Here is a 22,461-nt window from a genome sequence, read left to right on the forward strand (position 1 = left end):
GATGGGAATACTGCGGCCAAAACAAACACGAGAGCAATTGGATCAGTCAGGGATTTATTCCTGGCTGAGAGACCATTTCGCAGATGATGAAAATCAACCCACGGCTTGGCATTTATGCCTGGCCAAAATCAAACACCGAGTCTGCCCGCTTCCGTTTCTGGGTCAGGTACTATTGTACTATTGTAAGGCCAGCCCCTGTTGCGCCCACTTCAGTAGTGGCAGCTGCCTGCATCAGTCCTGCTTCCGGTGTGGGCCGTGTGGCAGTCCAACACTCTCTTTCAGTCTTTCCTGCATTAAGCGTTGACTGAAAAAGTTTGCTGCTAGTGCTGTCATACTGTTTTCAGTTGTTATGGTTTACGATTTACGAAATACAAAATTCTCGGATTAAGTAACTACTTTCATATCTGGGCAGATGTCCTTATTAATTCGACATACGTTTCGCTTTAGTACGAACTTACTACGAAAGGAGCAACTAGCTAGTAATATGTGAATTCATCTGGCATTCTGCGAAGAGTCCCGGCGCCTGAAAGTTGTAAACAAACCTCACTTACACTAGGCGTCTGTGGAATGCTGCTTTACCGAGACTATGCGTACTTCTGGAATTCGGTGGACGTCCTGGTCGACGGCCGCCTGCAGCACGGTGAGATCGTCAACCTGGCGGAGGGCGGCCTGATCATTGATTTCGGGTGCGCCGGGCAGCGCTCGCAGTTCGTCGCATTCGGAACGGTGTTCCGCTGCCTGTCCCGCTCCTGGGGCGAAGCACGCGGGGATGCAGTGCAGGTTCTGCTGCGCCCGCACCCGGACGCGCCATGGACCTGGTTTCCGGGGAAGACGGGTCCCTTTGCGGCCTTTGGTTTTGGGGAGACAACCTTCGTGCAAGTGCAACTGCCGCACGGCACCGTCGAAGAACTGGTCCGCTGGAAGCAAGTACGCCCAGCGTTGACGGACGGGGATTATGAGGAGCACCTGCGGGTGGTCCCTAATGAGTTTGTCATTCGCGCATGTCCGTTGCTCGTCGCCTACAACCTGCAGCTCGGAGAGATCCTGAAAGCTGGATTCAGCCAACGCTACCGGGTATTGTGCACGTCCCTGCTCAGCCAGACATTGCTCTATCTTCAGCGCCAGGATGACACTCCTTTGACAGCTAAGCAAGTGGTGAGTAGCATAGTAGGTCTAGTTTAGTTTAGTTTAGTTTAGTTTAGTTTAGTTTAGTTTAGTTTAGTTTAGTTTAGTTTAGTTTAGTTTAGTTTAGTTTAGTTTAGTTTAGTTTAGTTTAGTTTAGTTTAGTTTAGTTTAGTTTAGTTTAGTTTAGTTTAATTTCTCAATGAGCAGACAAAACCCCGAGGCACTCAAAGCCTGATCACTAGGCTCAACTGCTGATCACCGAATCGTAGCCATTGACGAATACGCTGTTTTTCAGCAAAAGGAATGCGATCTGGCGATGGAAGAGCAGGCGAGAGCCTGTTCACTGCCATCACGGCAGGTGTACACAGTTAACAAGAAGCGGACAGTTGACCGTCTGCCGGTGCCGGCTGAGCTGCTGGTGGAGATCTTCCGGTCGCTGGATTCTGTCCAGCGCGTTCGCTGTCGACGTGTATGTCACGTGTGGAATGCCCTTCTCACCAACGCGGCATATTTTCCCGATGTGCGCGTCTCCGGTGGCGATGCGGATTATGGTCCGCAGATGTTCCCCACCGACGGCGTGTACTGGGTGTTAGAGTGCTTGTTCAAGTGCCTCACCAGCGCCACTAGGATGATGGTTATTACCAGTCTGCCCACCTACAGTCTCCGGCACCTGGCGGCGCCCATCAACCGCGTATTCAACGCCGGCCGCAAACTTCCTCTTCTAGTGTTATTTCAGTGCGTTCTGGGTGATGAAAATGAATACGCCAATGCTGTCCTGGACGATGTAGCGCGCCTGGCAGGGACGTGGTCGTGTGAGAGGGTGCTGTGGAAGAAGTGTCGCATCTTATCCTACCTGCAAAGCGCATCTGTAGCGCAGCATGTGTTTAGCATCCGGTCGCGGGAGGACGTCGTGGTGCAGCTGTGGGACTGCTTCGAGGAACATCAGACTGTCCAGGAGCCGCTGGATTTGCCGGCCGTGGCAAAATGGATCGCGGACTCTTTAGCCCACCAGCGGGATTATCAGATTCAAGGCATTTTATGGGTAAAACTCTTGTTGTTCACTATCAATAGGTGGGGCTAAACTCGCATAGAAATTCTGAAAAAACCGAACTCACAACCTCTTTACTCTATGGTTGAGAGATGCACCACTAGGCTATCGGCATAGCATGCAAATTGTATTGAAAGGTCTTATCGACCGAATCCAAAGGGAGAACCTTTCTCTCTGACAGTGGCACCGAGCGGGTTCAGTGAATGGCGATGTTTGACTTTTACAGGAGCTGAATCACTGCCAGAGTCCGGATCCGCGCCCGACTACTCACTACCGCGGGGTGAAGTGGACGGTGTCCAACATCTCGGATCTGGATGCCAGCAAACTGACCACGCTGACTGTGACGTTTTTGAACGAGTGCATGAAGCATTCTCAAGAGCCTCTACCACTTACGATTGGCGATTAACCCCATATATTGTACGAACTTGCTGTTTTACGCCACCCACTATTATTAACTTATTCTTGTTGTTTATGTGCCGTTCGAAGTAGCCAACTGTCGAGCGGATCAAAATATTTAGTAAATGCAGATTTAGTAAATATTTAGTAAATGCAGATTGATCAAAGCATTGTTGGCTGTTGTGTCTGATCACAAAACAAGAATCGGACTGGAATATCGTAAGACAATCACTGTTGGACGTCAAACAAAATCCGATCTGCTTCATTCAACCGCTAGCGGATGCCTGTATAATAAGAAAGTACTCCTTACCTGTATGGCAAATCCACAGGCTATCAAATGAATAATATGGGAGAAAAATTCCCGGTATAACCTCTCCAGTCACAAACCTCTCCGCGAAAGATTTGTGACTGTACAGGCAACCCTCGCTCAGGGGAGTTTTTGCGTCAGAGAATTGGTATCGAGATTCAGAGAGGAAATGCAGTATCAGTTCTCGGTACTTTTAGTGACGTGGTTGAGAAGGAAGATGTGTATTTTGCCTTTAAATTAGATGAACGGCAATGATGTCAATGATTGTTTCTCTTGTTACTTTTGTAATACGCGATGTAAAGGCAGGCTACAGGAAAAAAAGCTTGTACACCTCTCCAGGAAACTGAGCCGGGCTTAGTATTGTTTTAATATCTCGAAAGAACTAGGAAGCAGTATACAGTCGTTAAAAACCGCATCCGTTATAACAAGAAAACTAAATGCATGTGAAAAATCGGTATCTGACCATGGGTGAGAGCCGCAAACACATATTCACAGTACTAAGAGTAGAGGCAAGAAGAGCGTTGCCGTGGTTCAGAGCCATCCCGGGCTCCCAGCCACACTGGTAAGTTGATGCACATCCAACTGGGACACTTCCTGCACCCGCCACAACTCATCGTCATTCTTTGCTCCGAAGATTTCCGTGATTTTTTTGCGGTGTTCCTCTTGACCACGTGTGCACAAAGACGACTACGCAATTATGTACGTATAATCATTAGGATTCTTAATAACAAGCTATTCGACCAGTTGCAGGAGCAGAAAACAGCAAAAATGGCCACCTGTCCGTGTTCCGCGACGTCAATTTTAATGTGACTGTATAAGTGTCATAGGGTACTGATGGCATGTTAGGCACTGAAGTGATCGCTCACTGTCGTGTTCAATAAGTGTAAATCGAAGGGACTTCCCAGCCTATCACATATTCCACTCCGCTGTGTATTGACCGGGGGTTTGGAAAAGGCGACTGGTCTTTGACCGGCACCAAGAGAACTGCCACGTTGCACTGTTCTATGAGATCGGCTTCATCCGTGGACCCATACGGCTTGCGGTACTGGTCGAAGGTCATCGTAAACGCGACTAATGGTGTTGCACCAGGTGATTGTCCTTCAGCCAGCCAACCGTAGTGGGAAAAGCCAAATGGATTTGTGAAATTTGTTAGAGCTTCAGCACGAAATCTCAAAACCTAAAACACAAATAACAAAATCTTAAAATGCCTCTATTACGCAACTCAAATGCACAGATACGATGAGATAGTCAAAAAGTTTTACACGCTGTAGCGCGCTAACGAGCGTCGAATTCATTCGCGTATGAATACATGAACGAATACTTACTACTACGCTTTTAATACAGTCCGCCGAGACAAGCTGCTGGATAAAGTCTTCGAGCGGATCCCTGCATACTACAACTTCGTTCGTTCAGCTTATGGCGAAGCCACAACTTTGTTTTGCATTTCCCCCAGTAGTGGCGTCACCATACCGTCCGCCAGTGGTGTGCAGCAGGGGGATCCCTGCGCACCGATGTATTATGGTTTACTAACGCAAGATGTCTCTTCACAGAGCCAGGCCGATATCAACCTCTGGTATTTAGACGACGGTGTTTCGGCTGGTGATCCGGAAGCTGTGAAAGATACCCTGGTGAATATCAAAGGAGCAGCCGCCACAGTAGGCTTGCAGCTGAACACAGCGAAATGCGAACTATACATGCACGGCGGAACCCCCGAAGAGCGTCAGGCCGTAGTTCAGACATTCCTCAACGCTGCACCGGATATTCGGATATCGAAGCCGGAAGAACTGGAACTACTGTGCTCACCATTACTGAATGAAGCTATCGCGGGCGCGTTGATGAAAAAGGTCGGTCAAGCTCAAGTGCTTGCCGACCAGCTGGGTATATTGCCTTCACATCAGGGGCTGTTTTTGCTTAAGAACTGCTTGTCGCTGCCGAAATTGTTGTATCTTCTTAGAACGTCACCGTGCTGGCAGTGTCCGGATGAGCTGAAGAGATTTGATGACGTCATCCGGGAGAAAGCGGAACAGCTTACCAACGTAGCAATGTCTAGTTCAGTCTGGAAGCAAGCCTCGTTACCCACGAAATTTGGGGGCCTGGGATTGATTAACGCAGCGGACGTCGCGCTCGCCGCTTACGCCTCATCGGTTCACGGAGCGACCGGAATGGTGTGCAGCATTACCGGCGACGCCACCATAAGGGACAGGTGTAATCAATTAACGGAAGCATGGACAAATCGCTTCTCCATGGAGCCCCCGCGTACGGAAAGCCGCTGTCTCCAATCGGTTTGGACAACACTGCAGCACTCCCAGACAGCGACCCGCATGATGGATAACGCCGACGTATTTACCTCTGCCCGCCTGTTGGCTGCATCCTCACCGGAGTCGCGTGCCTGGTTATCTGCTTTACCCGTTTCAGTTTTCGGAAATTTATTGGAAGACGCACACTTGCGCATTGCCGTGGCACGGCGGCTGGGAGCTCCAGTCTGTGAGAAGCATGTTTGCCGGTGCGGTAGTACTGTAGACAGTCTTGGACTTCACGGATTGGTATGCAAGTTAGCGAAAGGGAGACACGGTGTCCACGCAGTCTTGAACGAAGCAATGAAGCGTGCACTGAGTTCGGCAAAAGTGCCATCGTCCCTTGAACCGGCGGGTTTAGACAGAGGCGATGGAAAACGGCCCGACGGTGTGACAGCATTCCCTTGGAAAAATGGAAAGCCGCTAGTATGGGATGTAACCGTGGCGGACACATTTGCCCAAACGTACATCGCCCAGACGTCCAGGGTGCCGGGAAGTGCAGCGGAAATACGCGAAAACCGGAAGTTAGGAAAGTACAGCGGGCTGGCAGACCGTTATACCGTTCAACCGCTGGCGTTCGAAACTACAGGCACATTCGGACCACTGACGAAGAAATTCTTCAAAGAGCTGTCGAGAAAGATTATTGACAGTACAGGCAATCCCCGCTCAGGAGAGTTTTTGCGCCAAAAAATTGGTATTGAGATTCAGCGAGGAAATGCGGTGTCTGTTCTCGGTACATTCGGCGACACGGTGGAGAGGGAAGATGTGTACTTTGCATTTCATTTAGCGGAACGAAAATGATGTTATGGTTTTTGTTAACTGATATTCTTGTATTACATTGTCCAATACGAACCTCATTAAATAGTGGTCTTTACTAATGAGTAGTATACGCAAAAAAAAAACTAAATTCGGCACTCGTTAGCGTGCATGCGTGTGCCGAAGCATAAGGCTGCTGTAAAATAGGTTGAACCTGCCACGTCAAGCTCATAAAATTCAGTAAAAGCCGGTTATTCGTCGCAATGGTACAGAAGCGTTCAGAAATGCTACGAGCAATCTTGTAATAAAAACTAATAATTACTGATGCCGGTGGTATCGTGATGATGTAATTAGTTTGTATCGGAGAAACCTTTCAACTTTCGTAAACTATTTTAGCATCGCGCCGCCTGTGATTCGCTGCCTTTGATGCCAAAGAGATTGCAGAGGCTGCAGTCATGGCGCGATTACGCTAAACATATTTAAAATTTCCTAATGTAAAATTTCTGAAAATACGCTGTACACAAACATTTAGGCTAAAAAAGTTTTATCTTTTTTTAGCCTAAATGGACCTAACTGGGATAATCCACTCATTCCACCCCCCAGGAAAGTAGTGATCCCATTGAGCAGCGGCATCCGAAGGGGGAGAATCAAATACCGACACTGCCGATCGATTCCCGTATGTCGGTGGTCCTTGCCAGTGCGCTGTGGCATCCGTTGTCGAGTAATCCCATATGATTCTAGGGATACCTAAGTGAGGAGTCGTTAAGAGCAGCAGCAGTGTGGCAGTAACTTCGTCGGCTCGGTCCATCGCCTCGAACACCGGATAACCCCATGCGGTGTAACGGTCGCTGTGGGTAACCTCGTGGTGTTCGTAGGCGAGAATTTTAAACTGACCAAATGTCAGGCGCGTTTCGTAGAAAAGATAACTCCTAAATAAGAACGTCATGTTCAAAACTCCCAGGGTGGAGTTGCCAAAGCTGAACCCGGCTTCATTGTCGTAACCGTTGGACAGAATCGAGCGGGTATGAGCGGCCAATCGCGGACTGAAATAGGTCAGGTCAGGCTCTGGCGTACTGAAATCTGGTTCTGCTGCTTCGCTGCGGATCTCAAAATAAACAAACATGTTCTCCATGAGAGAACTGTTGCTTGAAGACGATTTCTCTTCAATGGCCGCTCGTAACTGATCAATGTTAGATAAACTGGCGGACATCACCGATATCCCAACAACTCCGTACTGTCCCAAGCTGACAATGAAGTCCGCTATCTAGAATAACGAGTGAGCACTACTTGCTGCATTACACTTCTTTTTGCGTCGACACTTTAACCAATGTACTGTCGGTAAAAACACTACGGACGTCGCACCTGCTGCTTCACTTCGTCCTTCGTCAAGTCTAGTTTAAGTACCGGCGCATCAGAAAAGGTGTACGGCGTGGTAGGATGGCATTCGGCGGCAGTATTGCCATCCTGGGTGGATGAGCAGACTTCGCTGCTGGTGATCAGGGTACGAACTAGTTTATTCCCATTCACTCTGCAATACACAAGTCTTCACAATTAAGCAGCTAGTCTGACAATTTGTTTTTTGCACTCGAACAACACGAACGCTTCCAGAACATTCATTTGTACTTGGAAAGTTATTCTCACTTATTTCAGACTTACTTCATTGATCGCTGCTCTTCATTGACGAAATACCACACCCTGTTACTATCCCGCCCCAGTCCGGCATCCACTGCGACCAGATGATTAAGGACGACTTCGGCGTAGATGGAAATGCCGGAGCGATTGCATGTTGCAGTCGTTTCGCGGAATTCCTCGGCTGAGCCCGACCGGGTTCGGCCAATATAGAGACCGGTCGGTTGGTAGCGCTCCCACCAGGGCCGCTTCACCCTGCGATCCCGCAGCGGCTAGTCGATAATGCGGTGCGGCTGTGGTGTGCTGACCTTAAAAAGCAGGGTATGATTGATTTGCTGGCAGCGCGAGTTTCGGTCAACAACATTCACTGTATTTCCCTAATTAAAATGGTGCACAAGTTATTTATGTAGCTGAATTGTTATTTAATAATGCAGCTTAGTTCCCTTAGATGAAGTCATGGAGTCAACAATTTTTTTCAATGCAGTTTCTGGTTTAATGCTTAGTTTCACCTGCAAAACCACCATTCCGGATACACTTTGCAGATGCTCGGAACACAAGCGAGCGACATCTTTCCACGACCATTGGAACAACTGAATAATGGGACGGTAATCGTCCGACTGCCGCTGGAATCGTACGGCAAAAGCATGTGCTATGAGCAGCACGCAGAACACTCCGAAAGACAGAGATACATTCTGCATGTTGAGTGTCACAAGCCGGATCGTATTACCATAAGAGCGGCGGCCAGGGGGTACTGTGAAGTTTCATGTAGACGCTGTCATAGGCTGGGTTGTGCAGGCCTACTCTTTTGAAATGAAATTTGAATTTCAGTTCCTCTGAAATGCTATCTGGCCACGCTTCCGATAACTACCAACAATACTATATGAATAAAAAGATGCATCTATAGATCTCCTGCTTTCAACACAGCCCATAATCATATTACCAAGTACCAACACTAGAGTTCTAAGTCGGCCGTGTCGTGTTTGATTTACGCACATTCTTATCAGCAAGACAATAATGTCAAGATTCCAGGCTGTTGCATACAGCGTCAGAATTATCTGTGTTGGAATAACGTGCTGCTGAGCCAGATAATTCTGTGTTATGTACTGCAAATGGGCTGGTTATTTTGAGTTTGCTTTCCTAATCTGCATGGAGGCTTAATATCCGGTTGAAATAACTTATTGAAGTAGATAGTGCAGTACACGCGAAACTCCGGAAACATACGGTACACGTTTTGTTATCAGCACCTGGACAAATTTCCACATTTCTTTAATTATTAATGTACATTACATTGCGTATTACTTGTATACACCTAAACAAAGGCACAAAAATAGTGCGATGCAATGTGCGCAGAACAGAGCCAGGAATCAAAACTCAACATAAAAGACGTTAGAAACATCGCTATTCCGGCTTTTATTGCTTATCAGTTATGACCGAAGATTTAATAACGCTATCAGTGTTTGAAAGAAAGATATAATGATTACTGCTTACGTATCGGTACTGGAAACATATTCTCAACTCGGCTGCAGTTTACCGATAGAAAGTGCATAGCTAGTGATTTGCTACTCAGCGACTACTCGCTAGTGTGAAACAGGGATAATTCGAAATCTTCGGGCAAGCATGAAATTTATCCACTGCTAAATTTATCTGTGGCTATTGATTTTAATATTATTTGTATAATCTGGATGCGGTTATCTGGTACTTGCTAGGCTTGATAAAACATGCGAAATCAATTTTCTTTAGCAGATGACGGGCAGATTTGTCCTGGTTTGCGGCTTATTTGCGCGAAACAAGACCAGTGATCACTGGGATTTTACGACAAATGACTCTAGTGTGTCCTGCGCAATTCGGAAAGTTCTGATCTGGCTTTTTCGAGGATATTGTCCTCCCGCTAGATACGCATCCCGGCATGCGCGTTCGCCATCTTTGCATTTCTCCGGCGCTCTTGTTTTTCGGTATGTTTTCGATTTCATTAACGAAACGCTGGTCAAAATAAAAATTCTTCGGCTAAACTGTCACATTACAGCGGCGGTGAAAGACAACTTGAAAGTATAATTATCAAAAGCAGTTCGTTAAAATTATTGCGAGCACTTACAGTACTTGTCTTTACGAAGCAGACAGCTGCCACATATTATTATGACATTTATTATTGTCATTATCACTCTTATCTGCGCGTTTCTTTTATCGTCATTCGTCTTCCGCAATGCCCTAACATTGACCGTTCTATCTTGCCGATCCAATCGAGTACAGCCATTTATGGCTATTTTGTCAGTGGATTATCTGTCGTTTACGACGTGAACTTAATTCACGTTACTGCACGCTTAGGCTCACAATGACATTTTTCTCATCTTTACGATCTGCTTTCTCTGTTGAATTTTACTCAGTATCTTACTCTGCTCAGTCTTTTAGGCGTTGCAGTTGTCTCCCTTCATCGTCCAGTGGTATCCAGTCAAGAACAAGCGTTAGCGGAACCTGAGCTTCCAACAGGATGCTATAACTACACACAGTCCTGCGATATGGGAACCGAAGACCAGCTGGGCGATTCCAGTGCCGTCATACTGGCATGCTCGCGAGAGCCGGCGACTAGGTTTACGTGGTACCGCCGTAACTACAACAATACGGGCATTTATAGTGGCTTCAGTCTCTACCAGTTCGATTTAACGGAAGAGCCCAGCGGTTTCGATGGAGAAAACTGTACGCGCTGGTCAGAACGATTTTGTTACTTGCTATTTAAAGGGCACCTTTCCTCCCTAGGGGGCGTGGTTGCTGTGTCCCTTTGTACCTTTAACCCAGACTCCAACATTTCAACTTCGGAGGCTACAGTATTCGATCGGGCTGCGGTAATGACAACGGCAAAAGTTCATCAGGAACCTGGAGGATCTATCGTGCTTTCGTACTGGTATCGCCATTCTCTCGGGGCACCTAATATAACTAGTCCCTACGGCGAAATCTTCCTCTATGTGTACATCGATTATTACGATACACTGGATAATATGCTAGATGTGCGAGTCTTGCGAGAATTTTGGGTGGGCGGGAGTTACGTAATGTTGTCCGGATACGAGTTCCGGTCGGCTGCTTTCTGCAGTTCCACCGTAACAGGGGACATGGTTGTGGGAAAACCTTCAGTAGTCACAGTAAGTCTCCGGATAAGTGGCATTATGTGGAATTGAATATCTCGGAGGGCGGCATTTATACGCCGGATTGGGACGACGCCGAACTTCTCCATTTGTCTGAGCTTGTTAGTTTCACCTTCCTAACGTACCATTCTGGTCAGTGCCAATCTGATCAACCCGGTGTGAAAACTGTCGCGCTGGACAACATCCGGATTGAAGCTAGTTAGTGAAACTTCGATACTTGAGAAGCTGCTTTCTGCTAAATAGTATAATAATTAACGTATTACCCGGGATTCATGTATGTTCTACATGCTAGTACATTTCGAAAATTCGTATTGGTTAACTTGCTCTTGCTCTACGGTATTTCGACGATTTTCGCATTCCAGAAAGTTTCAGAATATGAATTCGAATACCAGACACCAGATACGTGCATAATCCTCTGCGCTGTTCAAATTTAGAAGTCTTGATAAATCTTTTATTAATCGCGTGTATAAGCCTGCAGAAAAACGACGCTTAATCATTGTACAACAGATTTTTATGCTTTGTCACGACTCACGAGGAACAACGCAGAGAATACCGTCTCTAGTGTGCGGTACCCAAATTCGTATTGTATAACTGTCCAGAAGGCGAAAAATATGAATTAAGCATACATTAGTTGTCTTTCTTTAGCGCACTGCTCAGAATCAACCCACACCACAGCAAGCACCACGACAGATGCCACAACTGCACCGCAGACAGCAAGATACTCGACATCATCTACGAGTAGGCATTAGCCTATTTCAGATTGCATACGGTAGAGGCTCCGTACATAAAAGAGTACGGCTTCAGACAAGCAGTACGTTGGCAGGATGAAGACTGCTTCAGATCTTTGTGCGGTTACACTTTGGTCACGTAGAGCAACGAAAAAATTACTTATTCGAGTCGAGTGCGCACGAGGACGTGACCAACCTTCTAACGGTCCGGGGGTCTGAGTGTTCAAAAAAGATCCACTGGCAGCATAAGCTGGCCTGCCATTCACTCATGTGTCTGAGCCGTTGCAAGAATCCGCTTAAGCCAGACAGTTTTTACGCGTCACCGCACGATGCTAGGTTACAGCTGCTAACGTCGCAAACGGACGTAAAACAACCCGGAACCGAAGGTTCCACATGGAACCGGAGCCGAAACTAACACAAACCGTGCAATCTGAAATAGGCTATTCATTTCTGCACACGAGCAGCCACTTTTCCCAATTCGTAGAGGACTTGTGATTGCTGTAGTTTTTCCCACAATCGTGTCCCCTCTTACGGTGGAACTACAGAAAACCGACCGGAACTCGTATCCGGACAACATTACGTACTATACCCAGTCGCCACAAAACGTGCTCAACGTAATTCAGAGTGCTGTTGTGAATAACTCTCTCCATCTAAATTTCAACGATATTCTGGACACCGCCGGCTTCTTTCAAGCGTTTTCTCACGAAGGAACACCGGCAGATCTACCTGAAGGTGCACAGAAAGATGCCGTCGACACGCTATTGCAAATCACTGGGCAGATTTTCAGCGCGGAAGAAACCGGGAAACTGGAAGCACCGGCAACTAGCAGCGATGGATACGATGCAGCCGCGACGATCTACGAGGCACTGGAAAACATGTACAACAGCCTACCACCGAACGAAGAGCCATATGTGTTCAGTAACTCCTTATCTGTGGCATACGTCAGTGCTGTGCTCATCAACGGTTCTTCCCAGTTTGAAGACTTTAATCTGACGACAAAAATGGAAACTAGGGGGTTCAGCCGAGAGACGGGGATTACAGCTGCCGCGGACGACAGTACCGCATCAGTAGCTAGTATTAGTTTTAAAACGAGCGCGCTTCAAGAAGCCTTCGAAGAATTAAGTAAGTTATTGGTAGCTAAAAGCCAGTGGAAGATTTAATTACATCAGTAAAGAAGCAAACCGTTTTCAGGGCAAACTGCGAACGCAACGATAATGACCTTTTACAGAACAAACAGCGAATACCACACCAGTAAAGTTTGCCTTTTCCTTGTCGGCGATGCCGTCATTCAAATTCGCCAGGTTCGTTCCCACGAATGAACTGAACGAAAGGTCAAGTCCGATAGTTTTACTAGCCTCATTGGGTGTGAGTCTCAAGAAAAAGGATATAATCACCATTCGACACAATGTGGACAGTCTGTTTGACGTAAGCAAAAGTACCGGTCAAATATAGGTAAATTGTTTTATAATCTTACAGCAAACGCCTTTGCTTGCAGCACCCATCTGGAGCAAGAAGACAACACCAGTGCATCTTCCTGAACTATACGTCCAAGCACTGGTCGGGAGACGGTTGTCGAATGACGGCTAAACATGTTCAATGGGACAACTCCACCGTGGAATGCACCTGCGACCATTTAACGCCGTTTTCGCTGTTGCTGACTCTGTGTGGTAGTCTATCCAGATCCTTCATCCCGAAGGATCAACCGCTTACGCTGGATTTAGCCGTGGTGACCACAGCGACGACCCTCGTGGCGATGGTCTGCTGTGGCCTTGCTCTGATAATCATCATGTACGCGCCACCATTTTAATCCGTTTAAAACTGTACTCTAAGGTTTGGCTGCACTTAGGGTGAAAATCTGGCATGGACTCGTGGTTTTCGACGACGTCAACTTTGTTCGGATGGGGTTGTGGATAGCGCTCTTCGGCATGTACCTCTTCACCATCTTCTCACAACTGATGGTCTACGCCCCCAAACTGTGTGGACAGCAATTCTGTTTAGCCAACGGAATTTTGGTGCACTGGTTTACACTGATGAGCGTTGGGTGGACCGTAGTGCAGACGGTTGATATCTTGCGAATCCTGCTTTTCCCGTTTAAGCGCGATGTGAAGAGACAAAGTACCAGAGACAAAAAGCACGTTGGATTCAGAATCAAAACTTGGGTGGCTGCAACGTGTGAGTTGTCGTTTTTGTTTTCTGAGATCAGCTTGCCGGCTCCTGCTGAAAGCAGTCTGACTACACAAAGTTTTGGTCTGTGCTCTAAAAGTTCGAGTTTAGAAAAAAAATTTTGTTTTGTACTGACAACGCAGAATGTTTTCTAGAGTTAAAAATGTTGCTAGATTTTTTACTTCTTATTTTTCTTTGGCTTCAGTGGGTTTTCCGGTTTCTGGAATTTTCTAAGCTTCTCAGGCTTTCTCACGTTTCTTAGATATTTTTAATTTATTAGGTTTATGAACTCTGAAATGTATGCGTAAATTTATGTTTAATATAGTCGTACATCGTCTTGCAGTTATCCCCGGTTTGTTTCCGTTCCTGGCCTCTGTGCCATATTTTTTTGATCATCAAACCGCAATTCATTCTCTTGGAGGCTACGGTTACGGAGATCACGAAAAATGGTACAGTATTTTATTGAATAATAGTTACATCACTTACATGTTTCACTAAAACGCGCGCAAGGCCTTCTTAAAAAAAACAGGTGCTGGTTGAACGCGGAACAAACCTGGATTCCTTGGGTGACCTTTATCATACCTTTATCCGCGGCAGGTATGGTGAATGTGGCGGTGGTGATATTATACGTACGCGAGGAAATAAGTGAGTTAGCGTTGACTGCAACGCACAATAACGACGTCCTAAACATTTCAATGCTCTGCTTCTTGTTAGAAAAAAAGAAACGTGGGAAGCAGTTTTCCATCCCCGAGGACAGTAGCAGGAATGCAGGCGATCGGGTCAAGCACCGAGTTCGACAAGTAATGATCAACACCGGGCTGATGGGATTGATCTGGTTGTATGTGTGGTTGGCGCTCTTTTCCTGCTTTTCCACGCTACCGAAGCTGCAGTACGTCTTCGTCTTGCTGCTGACGGTGGCGTGTGGATCGCAGGCGGTGTACGTTATTATCTTCCAAGGGATACTTGGGGACAAGAGTTCCAAGAGCACTAACAGCAGTACCAGCAGCAGCCAGACATATGTCACTGCTCGGGTGTAATTTTAGACCGAAGCTGTTTGGACCGTAATCGAATTCAATCAATATCGTTTTGTAAAGGTTGTGGTAAATTGTGTCATTCTCTCTGATTACATTACGAACCGATCACTGGTGTTATGTTTTTTTATCTACCTGTACGCTAGCTCTTCAGAATTGTAAAGGGTAACGGTTACTCCCTTGGAATTACACATACGTGCGTACGTAAAATCACTGTTTTCGGAGTTCCAAGAGTAAAATTTAATAAGCATTGCTTATTTATTTGAATTTGGTAAGCCCTTTGGTTGTTTTTTTCCGATTTATTTCAAAATAGACTGCGGATACCGGCTTATGGTAAGAATGTTCAACTTATTAGCAAACGAAACCAGGCTCGACATCGCCTCCTGAGACGAGTGCGACGGTTTATTCGACTACTGACTGCCTGCAGCAAGCTGGTGTTCGGAGTCGACGGGTTACGTGTGCGTCTGGACCGCCTTACGGAATGCATGTGCGTAATGCGCTGTAAGGCTTTTGACCGGATACCGGATTTTGACCTTTCGTGTAATTCAAATTCGTCCCATCACTTCGCATTCCCATCACTCAACACATCCTGTTATCCCAAGTCGGCATGATTGTGATAACGTGTGATGACAACCCTATCTGCAACCAGTTGATCGCGGTCGCGCAGCAGATCTTTCGCGACCGCTTAGCGGGTGGATGTGCAGAGACAGCGTTAGGCTTTTTGAGTAGACGCAATGAACACGTTCTAGAGTCCCCGTCCTCGTCCCAGCTCACTCTACCGCGGGTGAAAGTGGACGGCGTTCGGCTTGACCCAGGTGTACGTAACGGCTCGGAGTTCGGAAAACACAGTTGGCGGCGTATCTAGCGAAGGCACTTGCCCGTCCACTCCTCTCTTTCAAAATCCCTCTTATGCATTCCAATTTCCACAATGTCCACTGTCTAACGCTTGGCGTTGCGTTAAGTGCCGATCAGAGGTTGTTGTTGAACTTCGGTTAAGTTACAGTGTGCGTGAACTTGTGCAACTGTAAAGTGAGCGTGGAATAATTAAAAGTTTCTTTAGCGCGTGCTGACGCCCACATGGGGAACAGTCGATATGGTCAGTGGTCACGTATCATTAGCAGGAAAGGACTGGTAACCTAACGTTTGACGTGATCACTCTAGCAGTCTTGCCTACATAGAAGAGCAGTAGCGTGCCCCAAAATATGGGTTTCTATGTTCTATATGATCTGGAAAAATACCAGATCGCTATTGATGAGATAGGAACCTGAGAACATCTTCTAAATGCGACAACAGAATCTGTGCAACTATGGTAAGCAATAGCCCAGCAGTGATTCCTGCATGCAGTAGTGATGAACAAGCCGACCGTTGTTGCACAGTCGGTTCCCAGTCCTTTCAGCCACATCTAGGCCATTCTAGGGTGCAGCTATACAGTCAGTTTGCTGTCCATCTTTAAAGTATACATATAGGTAACTGAAGTGCAGTAAGAGTTTCCCTGCATCGTCGTCGCGTATCTTTCTGTTGTTGTTACTCATAAGTACGACTAATGTACGGTACAAGTAAATCAAGCATGTGTTAGGCACGGACAAGCATCAGACATCAGACACGTTGCATTTCTTTTCATACTGTAAACTGTAAACAAACAGGCACGATTTAAATCCACCTGCTAAAATTGGATACCAAACACAACAAGAACGCTCGCTAAAGAATCAGTACTAATCAATGCAGGATGGAGAAGAGCAGTGTTTGGCCAAAAACGCTGCAGTCAGAAAGGTCAGCTTAGTGACATCCACGTCGCCGAGGTGGGCTAGCGTCCACACTCGGTCGCGGTAGTGCGTGGTGGGGCGCGGATCATCGCTTTGATAGCCTTGCAAACCCTACACATTCGTCAGCGGTCCCAATTAGGATCTATACTGAAATGCAATGAGCACAACCTACTAGAAGAATCCTGCGGCTGTTATTAGTTTCACGATCGGATGCAGCAATCATTTTCGCCAAGGCCGCTCCATCCACCGGCTTCGCCAGAACGAGATTCTTCTCGAATATATCCCACAGCTGCATCTCCAGCGTCTCTCGGGACTGGCCGCTGAACACGTGATAGGACATGGTGACTTTCAAATACCCATCGGACATGCGGCATTGCACGCCCATCACCTTGTCGGACGGACACTTCATGGCTACGTTGGCCACGAAATCAACGACGTCCGTGAGACTATTCAGAGAATTTTTGATTTTTCGGATGATGTACAAATCACGTACGTGCGTATTGCTCGGCCCGTAGCACACAGCGTCTGACCTGTTTTCTGCGTAAGTCGCAAACAATTTGCAGTCATAAACAAAAGCCTTACCTTTCGAGTAATAATCTTTCTCGGGATGGGCTAACAAATTTGAAGCAGGTAGATTTCGCAGCTGAACACTTTTACCGGCTACACCACGTGAAAATACAGCAGCAGCAGCTACACGGTGGTTCTAAATTTGCAACTTGTTTGCAATTTTGTACATCCGTATAGGCATATCAGAGTAAAGTGCACGAAATATTACGGTATGCACGAAAGGAAAATTTAAAACTTAGTTTTGCTGTGCTTTTAACTGAATCCTATGAGTGTCCATTTCGTGGGCAGCTTATACTTTTCACTACTATAGACGGCTGTATAGGCGCTTTTCCCACGGTGTGACCCCGTGGGAACCGGCTGCCGTGACCTTTGTTCTGTCGATAGCCGGCATGAATTACCGGCTGACATACACAAGAACCTAATAATTATAGCGTTCGTAATTAGTGGCACACTGTAATAAACAAAAATTAATATTCTTGTAAAGTAATTTATAGTTTATTTTCAAAAAACCTCACTGTAATCGTAGATTTGTCAACTAGGTATCAGCAACCTAAAATACATATATTACTACACTAATGTCAAAAACGACATTTAATTAAATAATAATATCTTTGTAATAGCGCAATTCCACACATTTCTTCGCCATCTATGCTGCGCTTACAGCGGCTGTACCGGCTGATTAATATGCCGCAAAACAGTAAAAAAGTGTAACATACCATCTGGCCATGCAAGATACAGTTCAGTGCTTCCGGACGGCTTCACTTTTGGCGGTCTCTTTGAAAATTGTGTCAAAAACAGTTACATTAATATTTATATTCATTGTGATGTTGGGGAAGAGAAGGCGGATGTGCAGCAAGCACCAGCTTAAAACTCACTGCAGGCTTATCACTTTGTCATTTCAAACTGCTACACACACAACGCCAATTTTCAGTCAGTTACTACGAAGAATCGCAGTCGAAATTATTTTCATCGAAATTATTTTCATCAAGCGGAAATCCTTCTAACGTCGGATATTATGGCTGATACTATTCAAGGTGAGACTTAATTAAATTAGCATTATGTGATAATTAAACGAAGCACCATTGGAATATAAAATGTTTATTAATAAAGATTTTGTTATGTTAAGAATTTTTTTAAATTAATTAAACTTCCGAATTATTTACTAGAATTATTTATTGAAAATCTGTATATAGAACTGAATTAAATTTTTATTACTTTTGTAAAATAAAATATGAAATGCGCTGCAACGATTACCAAATACGTTGTGCGAATGCTGCAACGCCCACCTGTTATGCCGGCCTGGTACAACCCGGCTGCCTCTGGGCAGCGGGAGTGCGGATTCTGCCTGGACGTGTCGGGGCAAAGGTCTTCCCGTGGATTATGTCACCAGTCCATCGGTCTACCGCAGCCTGCTTCGCGTATGTGCACCTGGAAAACTGGACATCGGGTTTACACGTTACGCAGGACTAAGACAGTCATGGGTGAAAATATGGCATATTCCGGATGGAGGTGTCAGAGAAATGCGTGTGCGTCGCACAGGTTAGTCAGTGACTGCGGCTAATTGGGAAAGATTGAACGATATATTTTTTCGGCTAAAGATTTTTCAAAGTGAGTGCTACTTGTACAACACTGCTGTATCCATTAGTCCATGTGCGTTAGCTACTGGTATGTGCAGAAAGCACGCATACATCTATACCGCTAAAGCGCTTTCGCAATTGCCATTGGCTAACCAGTGCTACTTGTATAGGTGTATGCGTGATTCGAACACATACAAGAAGCCAACGCACATGCACTAGTATATTTCTAATCGGATGTTACAATAAGAACGACATCCAATCGCGGAGCACATTCTGTAACCAGCCGGTGGTGATTCATGGTTGAGTGCAAATGTGCGGGTCTGTAGTCAAGCAGCATGAATGCATGAGTGCGTGCAGGTAAAAGCAAACAATTTGCACGGACCGGAATTACACGTGAACGACTTGCTGTTGTTCGTAATGTACATGGTACTTTACTGATGCAAAAATAAGGCTGTACTGTTTTGACCTTTTAGGGAATCGTATGGGATGTTGGGCGCAGAGATGCTGTGAGGGCAATCGACTGTCACCGGGATGTGGTCTGCTCAACGGGTTTTAATTTCACGGATAGCCTGTTTGGTACCACATGTCGCGATCTGCAGGTTGGTTGCCTCCTTCAGTGAAATTTTGTTAAAATGTGATCAGCGGCATGTTTTTTCACGGTTATTTATTTGGGTTAAACGATTGTCCATAACGAGTTGCGAACATGTTTTTTTCGTTTTAACTTTAACGAGTAAAATTTTTACGTTCATGTTTGCATAACTTGGTGCTGCGAGACGTTGTTATTACGAAATTTCGTATATGTTTGTCGAATGGCTGCAGATTAATGAATTGACCCATGTGAATACTCCGCCGATGCTGATGCCGGATGATTTCAATGCCAACGAAAAATCAAAATTGATCGACAGTACTTTAACAAGTAAGTGGGGCTGTAATGTTTCCGGTCTGAAGCCCGAATTCCCATTCCGCATAGTTATACATTTTGTCGTCGGAACCCCAACGAAGTGGGGATTATGCGGAAGTAGAGAGTAAAGCCGGCAAGTATTTTACTTCTTAATCAAGTTGCCTTGTCCGTCAACTGTCCCCGCGGAGACTGCGGCTGACGAAAGTCGTTTATGCCATTTTTCACATGGTGCTGTGGCCGTTATGGAAATTAGAATTAGAAAACTCTTTATTTCCCTCTTGCGCTGCTGGTACGTGTTGGCCAGATAATTGGAAATTTCCGCTTTGCCGATAATCTTGCATTGCTTTACGCACATGGAATTCCGTTAAGAAAGATTTTGATATGACTTATATGTCGGTATCTACAACAGTGATAGGGTTGCAGAACTATAGCCAGAATTTTGGTCAACTTTTAACGTACTTTAATTTTAAACTTGCTACTAAATCAAAAAACTTGCGAAGAAAATCGTTCCTTTTGTTCTGCTAATTTTGATGTTGTGGTAAAATGCATACATTCTTGATAGCGTAGTGTGGTATGCGTGCTGCGTTATGCGTTTGGTTTTTCATTGTTTACTCATCTGATTTTAGGGATAACATGCCCAGTCACTCCAAAGTTAAGGAATACTGTCCGTTGGTATTTCGTAATTTGCGGGAGCGTTTCCGCGACACGGACAGTCAATACATGGTAAAGTATGCTGCGTCCCTGGATGTCAATGGGATTTCCTGTGCGACTAACGGTTGCCGTCTTGTGTATGCAGCTGTCCCTTACTGGATCTGAGCCGGTCATGAAGGAGGATAGTGTATCAACGTACTATCACGGGCGATTAGCGTTTTATTATTAAAACCCTAACGCGGGAGGAAGTGGAAGAGATGCATCATATTATCAAACATTGCCATGAGGTACGAAAATTACATCAAAATTTTGCTCTTTTGGATTTTTTACTGCTAACCTGGTTTACTTTAACCACGTTGTTACTGATGAAGAAATATGGAGTTGGATTAACTTTTAGAAATCGTTCTTCAAACTAAAGAATATCTCAGCTGTTCTCATAATAATAACGCGAAATGCTAATATCCAAACTGTTCCGATAAAATAACGCCGGCATTTTTATGGACCATTTATTTTATTATACGTTCTGCCTTTTGGTGCATGTTGCGTGTAATACGATACACATAGAGGAGCATTAAATACGGGGCATTTTCCTCATGCGAAATGTTCCAATATTTGTAACGGTTTTATTTTTGTTTGATTTTGTAGTTAGCCTAAAGTGACTGCCGACTTCAAAAATATGAATTTGTTTACATATCGTACGTACTTGTACAGACAGTAAATTGTATAAAAAAAAACTTGTACACCCGTGATGCATTACTTGCAGGTGACTACTGAATGAAGATATGGAGTTTGTACAGTTTCATTCTACCGGTTGACTGACACCTCGAGTGCGGGAACCGGGACAGGATAAACAGCCCTCCACATCCGGCGCCCCCTTGTCATTGTCCTGACTGGTGATGTCGGCCGTTCACCTCAACAACCGCTACCGTGGCTGGGTGATCTGTGCGCCATGGATCTGACTGACCTCCCACGAACGGATTGCTTCGAGTCACGTCACCACACCACACCGCTTCTTCCTTGGCCCCCTCCCTGTGACCCACCTCGCTCCCCCCCCCTCCCCTCTTTCTCTGACCCCCTCTCTCCATTGCTTTTCATATAAATTAACGAAAATATAGAATACTGTAGTTAATGTTAGAAGAGATATCGGTACAATAGGTGTAAGTTAGAAGAGATATCGGTACAATAGTGGAAAATTTTACTCGGTCATTTAGTGTACATTGTTCTTTGTTTTCCAGGTATCAATGGCGCTGAGCCAGCGGTGGCGGAAGCACTTAATGCGTTGGTAGACGCAGTGGTTGAGGTAAGCATTGGCTCCTTGCAGAGTCGTTGCATTTATATACTTAGCGATTCTCTTGTTTCACAGGATGTGCCCGACGCGCCTGGAAACCAAGCAGCAGCAAGTCAACCAGCGCCAGGCCAGGTCGAACAGGAGGCTGGACCTGGAGACGAACTGGCTGTGGGCGGCGCAGTAGCGTTGAATGCTATTGGAGCGAAAGCCGCTGTAGGTTTCGCTGCATTTTATGCTAAAAAAAATTAGATAATTGAATTTGTTTATTAGGGTGAAGCTGTGGTGCATGCGCCCGACCAGGCGGTTGCGTCCGGAAGTGGTGTGGTCCCGGAACGCGGAAACATCCGTGCGCGCCGACGCGATGATTCGGAAGACCCTGAAACAAGTATCATCGTAAAACGCCGCAAGGTGGGTATGCAGTCTTCATTGTTTCAGTTTTTATATACTAAGAGTTTCTCAATGTTTCAGCGGGTCATTAACCAAGTTCACGCACCGATCAAGTTCGACTATGCGTGCAAGGAGCTAAGGCGCGTGAAGCGTGATGGGCGCTATATGGTATTGGTGGCATGGGAGGGCCGTTACGCTATCCGTACCACAGAAGTACTGGACCAGAGGGATCCAAACCTGCAGAGGCTCATCCGACCCCTGGATGGTCCGATTACGGTGCTGCCAAAGCGTTCACAAACCGGGGTCTGCAATTTCAAAGTGGAGGGCTACGCAGTCATCAACGACACCATGATGGCTGTGGGACGGTTCACTAGCCTGTCTCTGATGGAGGCATGGGAGACGGATCACGTCAAGGAACTGCCTGTCTTGGAGGACGATGGATGGAACGTTGGTGGCTTCGACAGCGAGTAAAGCCGAGCGGGAATTCGCATGCGCTTTAATGAATGCTTAACACTGCTGTGGTGTTTATGTGCAATCTTTTACATGTTAAGAGCCACGCAACTGCTTTGCATGATGCTTTTCGTATTGTGTTTAACCTATCTCGATGTAACTGCTCTGCTTTACGCTTTGATTAAGAAAATGTGTAGTAATTATATTTGCAGTACAGCAAGTAAATCTTTTCAATGCAGCCGTCTACAAATCAACCAAGTAATTGA

General features: G+C 45.8%; 4 protein-coding genes across 8 annotated transcripts; 3 read left to right on the forward strand and 1 right to left on the reverse strand.

Moving 5' to 3' along the window:
- Positions 1-567: 567 nt before the first annotated feature.
- LOC129600262 (uncharacterized) lies at positions 568-2,639 on the forward strand. Its single transcript, XM_055498726.1, has 3 exons — positions 568-1,155; positions 1,421-2,167; positions 2,400-2,639. The coding sequence occupies exons 1-3, from the start codon at positions 568-570 to the stop codon at positions 2,577-2,579; spliced, it is 1,515 nt and encodes a 504-aa protein (XP_055354701.1). The 3' UTR covers positions 2,580-2,639.
- A 143-nt stretch (positions 2,640-2,782) lies between these two features.
- On the reverse strand, positions 2,783-8,466 carry LOC129600235 (uncharacterized). Of its 2 annotated transcripts, none has more exons than XM_055498695.1 (5): positions 8,065-8,466; positions 7,583-7,863; positions 7,289-7,454; positions 6,501-7,190; positions 2,783-2,853 (listed from the first exon to the last, which is right to left on the reverse strand). In XM_055498695.1, the coding sequence occupies exons 2-5, from the start codon at positions 7,585-7,587 to the stop codon at positions 2,836-2,838; spliced, it is 879 nt and encodes a 292-aa protein (XP_055354670.1). In that variant the 5' UTR covers positions 7,588-7,863; positions 8,065-8,466; the 3' UTR covers positions 2,783-2,835. The 2 variants fall into 2 exon arrangements, with proteins under 2 accessions (XP_055354670.1, XP_055354669.1); XM_055498694.1 differs by lacking the exon at positions 2,783-2,853 and adding an exon at positions 3,235-4,053.
- Positions 8,467-9,051: 585 nt separating this feature from the next.
- LOC129600234 (adhesion G protein-coupled receptor L2-like) lies at positions 9,052-14,857 on the forward strand. 4 transcript variants are annotated; one of them, XM_055498692.1, is made up of 10 exons: positions 9,052-9,507; positions 9,962-10,246; positions 10,307-10,578; positions 12,011-12,539; positions 12,646-12,842; positions 12,913-13,205; positions 13,264-13,589; positions 13,924-14,029; positions 14,110-14,177; positions 14,295-14,857. In XM_055498692.1, the coding sequence occupies exons 1-10, from the start codon at positions 9,462-9,464 to the stop codon at positions 14,615-14,617; spliced, it is 2,445 nt and encodes an 814-aa protein (XP_055354667.1). In that variant the 5' UTR covers positions 9,052-9,461; the 3' UTR covers positions 14,618-14,857. The 4 variants fall into 4 exon arrangements, with proteins under 4 accessions (XP_055354667.1, XP_055354665.1, XP_055354666.1 ...); XM_055498690.1 differs by having other exon boundaries at positions 9,053-9,507; positions 14,110-14,225; XM_055498691.1 differs by having other exon boundaries at positions 9,053-9,507; positions 12,041-12,539; positions 14,110-14,225.
- A 2,999-nt stretch (positions 14,858-17,856) lies between these two features.
- Positions 17,857-22,418, forward strand: LOC129600253 (uncharacterized). Its single transcript, XM_055498718.1, has 5 exons — positions 17,857-17,975; positions 21,306-21,370; positions 21,434-21,571; positions 21,629-21,766; positions 21,827-22,418. The coding sequence occupies exons 1-5, from the start codon at positions 17,957-17,959 to the stop codon at positions 22,214-22,216; spliced, it is 750 nt and encodes a 249-aa protein (XP_055354693.1). The 5' UTR covers positions 17,857-17,956; the 3' UTR covers positions 22,217-22,418.
- The last annotated feature ends 43 nt before the right edge of the window (positions 22,419-22,461 follow it).

This window comes from Paramacrobiotus metropolitanus, unplaced genomic scaffold, assembly GCF_019649055.1.
Source record: "Paramacrobiotus metropolitanus isolate TYO unplaced genomic scaffold, Prichtersi_v1.0 Parri_scaffold0000168, whole genome shotgun sequence".
NCBI lineage: Eukaryota > Metazoa > Tardigrada > Eutardigrada > Parachela > Macrobiotidae > Paramacrobiotus > Paramacrobiotus metropolitanus.

Excerpts from the sequence above, each read along its gene's own strand:
- LOC129600262 (XM_055498726.1), top strand. The coding sequence starts at position 568 with ATGCTGCTTTACCGAGACTATGCGTACTTCTGGAATTCGGTGGACGTC. Across the intron at positions 1,156-1,420 it reads CTTTGACAGCTAAGCAAGTG|CAAAAGGAATGCGATCTGGC; the intron begins GTGAGTAGCATA and ends GCTGTTTTTCAG. Across the intron at positions 2,168-2,399 it reads AGATTCAAGGCATTTTATGG|GAGCTGAATCACTGCCAGAG; the intron begins GTAAAACTCTTG and ends TGACTTTTACAG.
- LOC129600253 (XM_055498718.1), top strand. Across the intron at positions 21,371-21,433 it reads TGGTAGACGCAGTGGTTGAG|GATGTGCCCGACGCGCCTGG; the intron begins GTAAGCATTGGC and ends CTTGTTTCACAG. Across the intron at positions 21,572-21,628 it reads CTATTGGAGCGAAAGCCGCT|GGTGAAGCTGTGGTGCATGC; the intron begins GTAGGTTTCGCT and ends TTTGTTTATTAG.
- LOC129600234 (XM_055498690.1), top strand. The coding sequence starts at position 9,462 with ATGCGCGTTCGCCATCTTTGCATTTCTCCGGCGCTCTTGTTTTTCG. Across the intron at positions 9,508-9,961 it reads TCCGGCGCTCTTGTTTTTCG|GCGTTGCAGTTGTCTCCCTT; the intron begins GTATGTTTTCGA and ends TCAGTCTTTTAG. Across the intron at positions 10,247-10,306 it reads CGGTTTCGATGGAGAAAACT|GGGGCGTGGTTGCTGTGTCC; the intron begins GTACGCGCTGGT and ends TTTCCTCCCTAG.
- LOC129600235 (XM_055498694.1), bottom strand. Across the intron at positions 7,191-7,288 it reads AGGACGAAGTGAAGCAGCAG|ATAGCGGACTTCATTGTCAG; the intron begins GTGCGACGTCCG and ends TCGTTATTCTAG. Across the intron at positions 4,054-6,500 it reads GGAATGAGTGGATTATCCCA|GTTTTGAGATTTCGTGCTGA; the intron begins GTTAGGTCCATT and ends TTTGTGTTTTAG.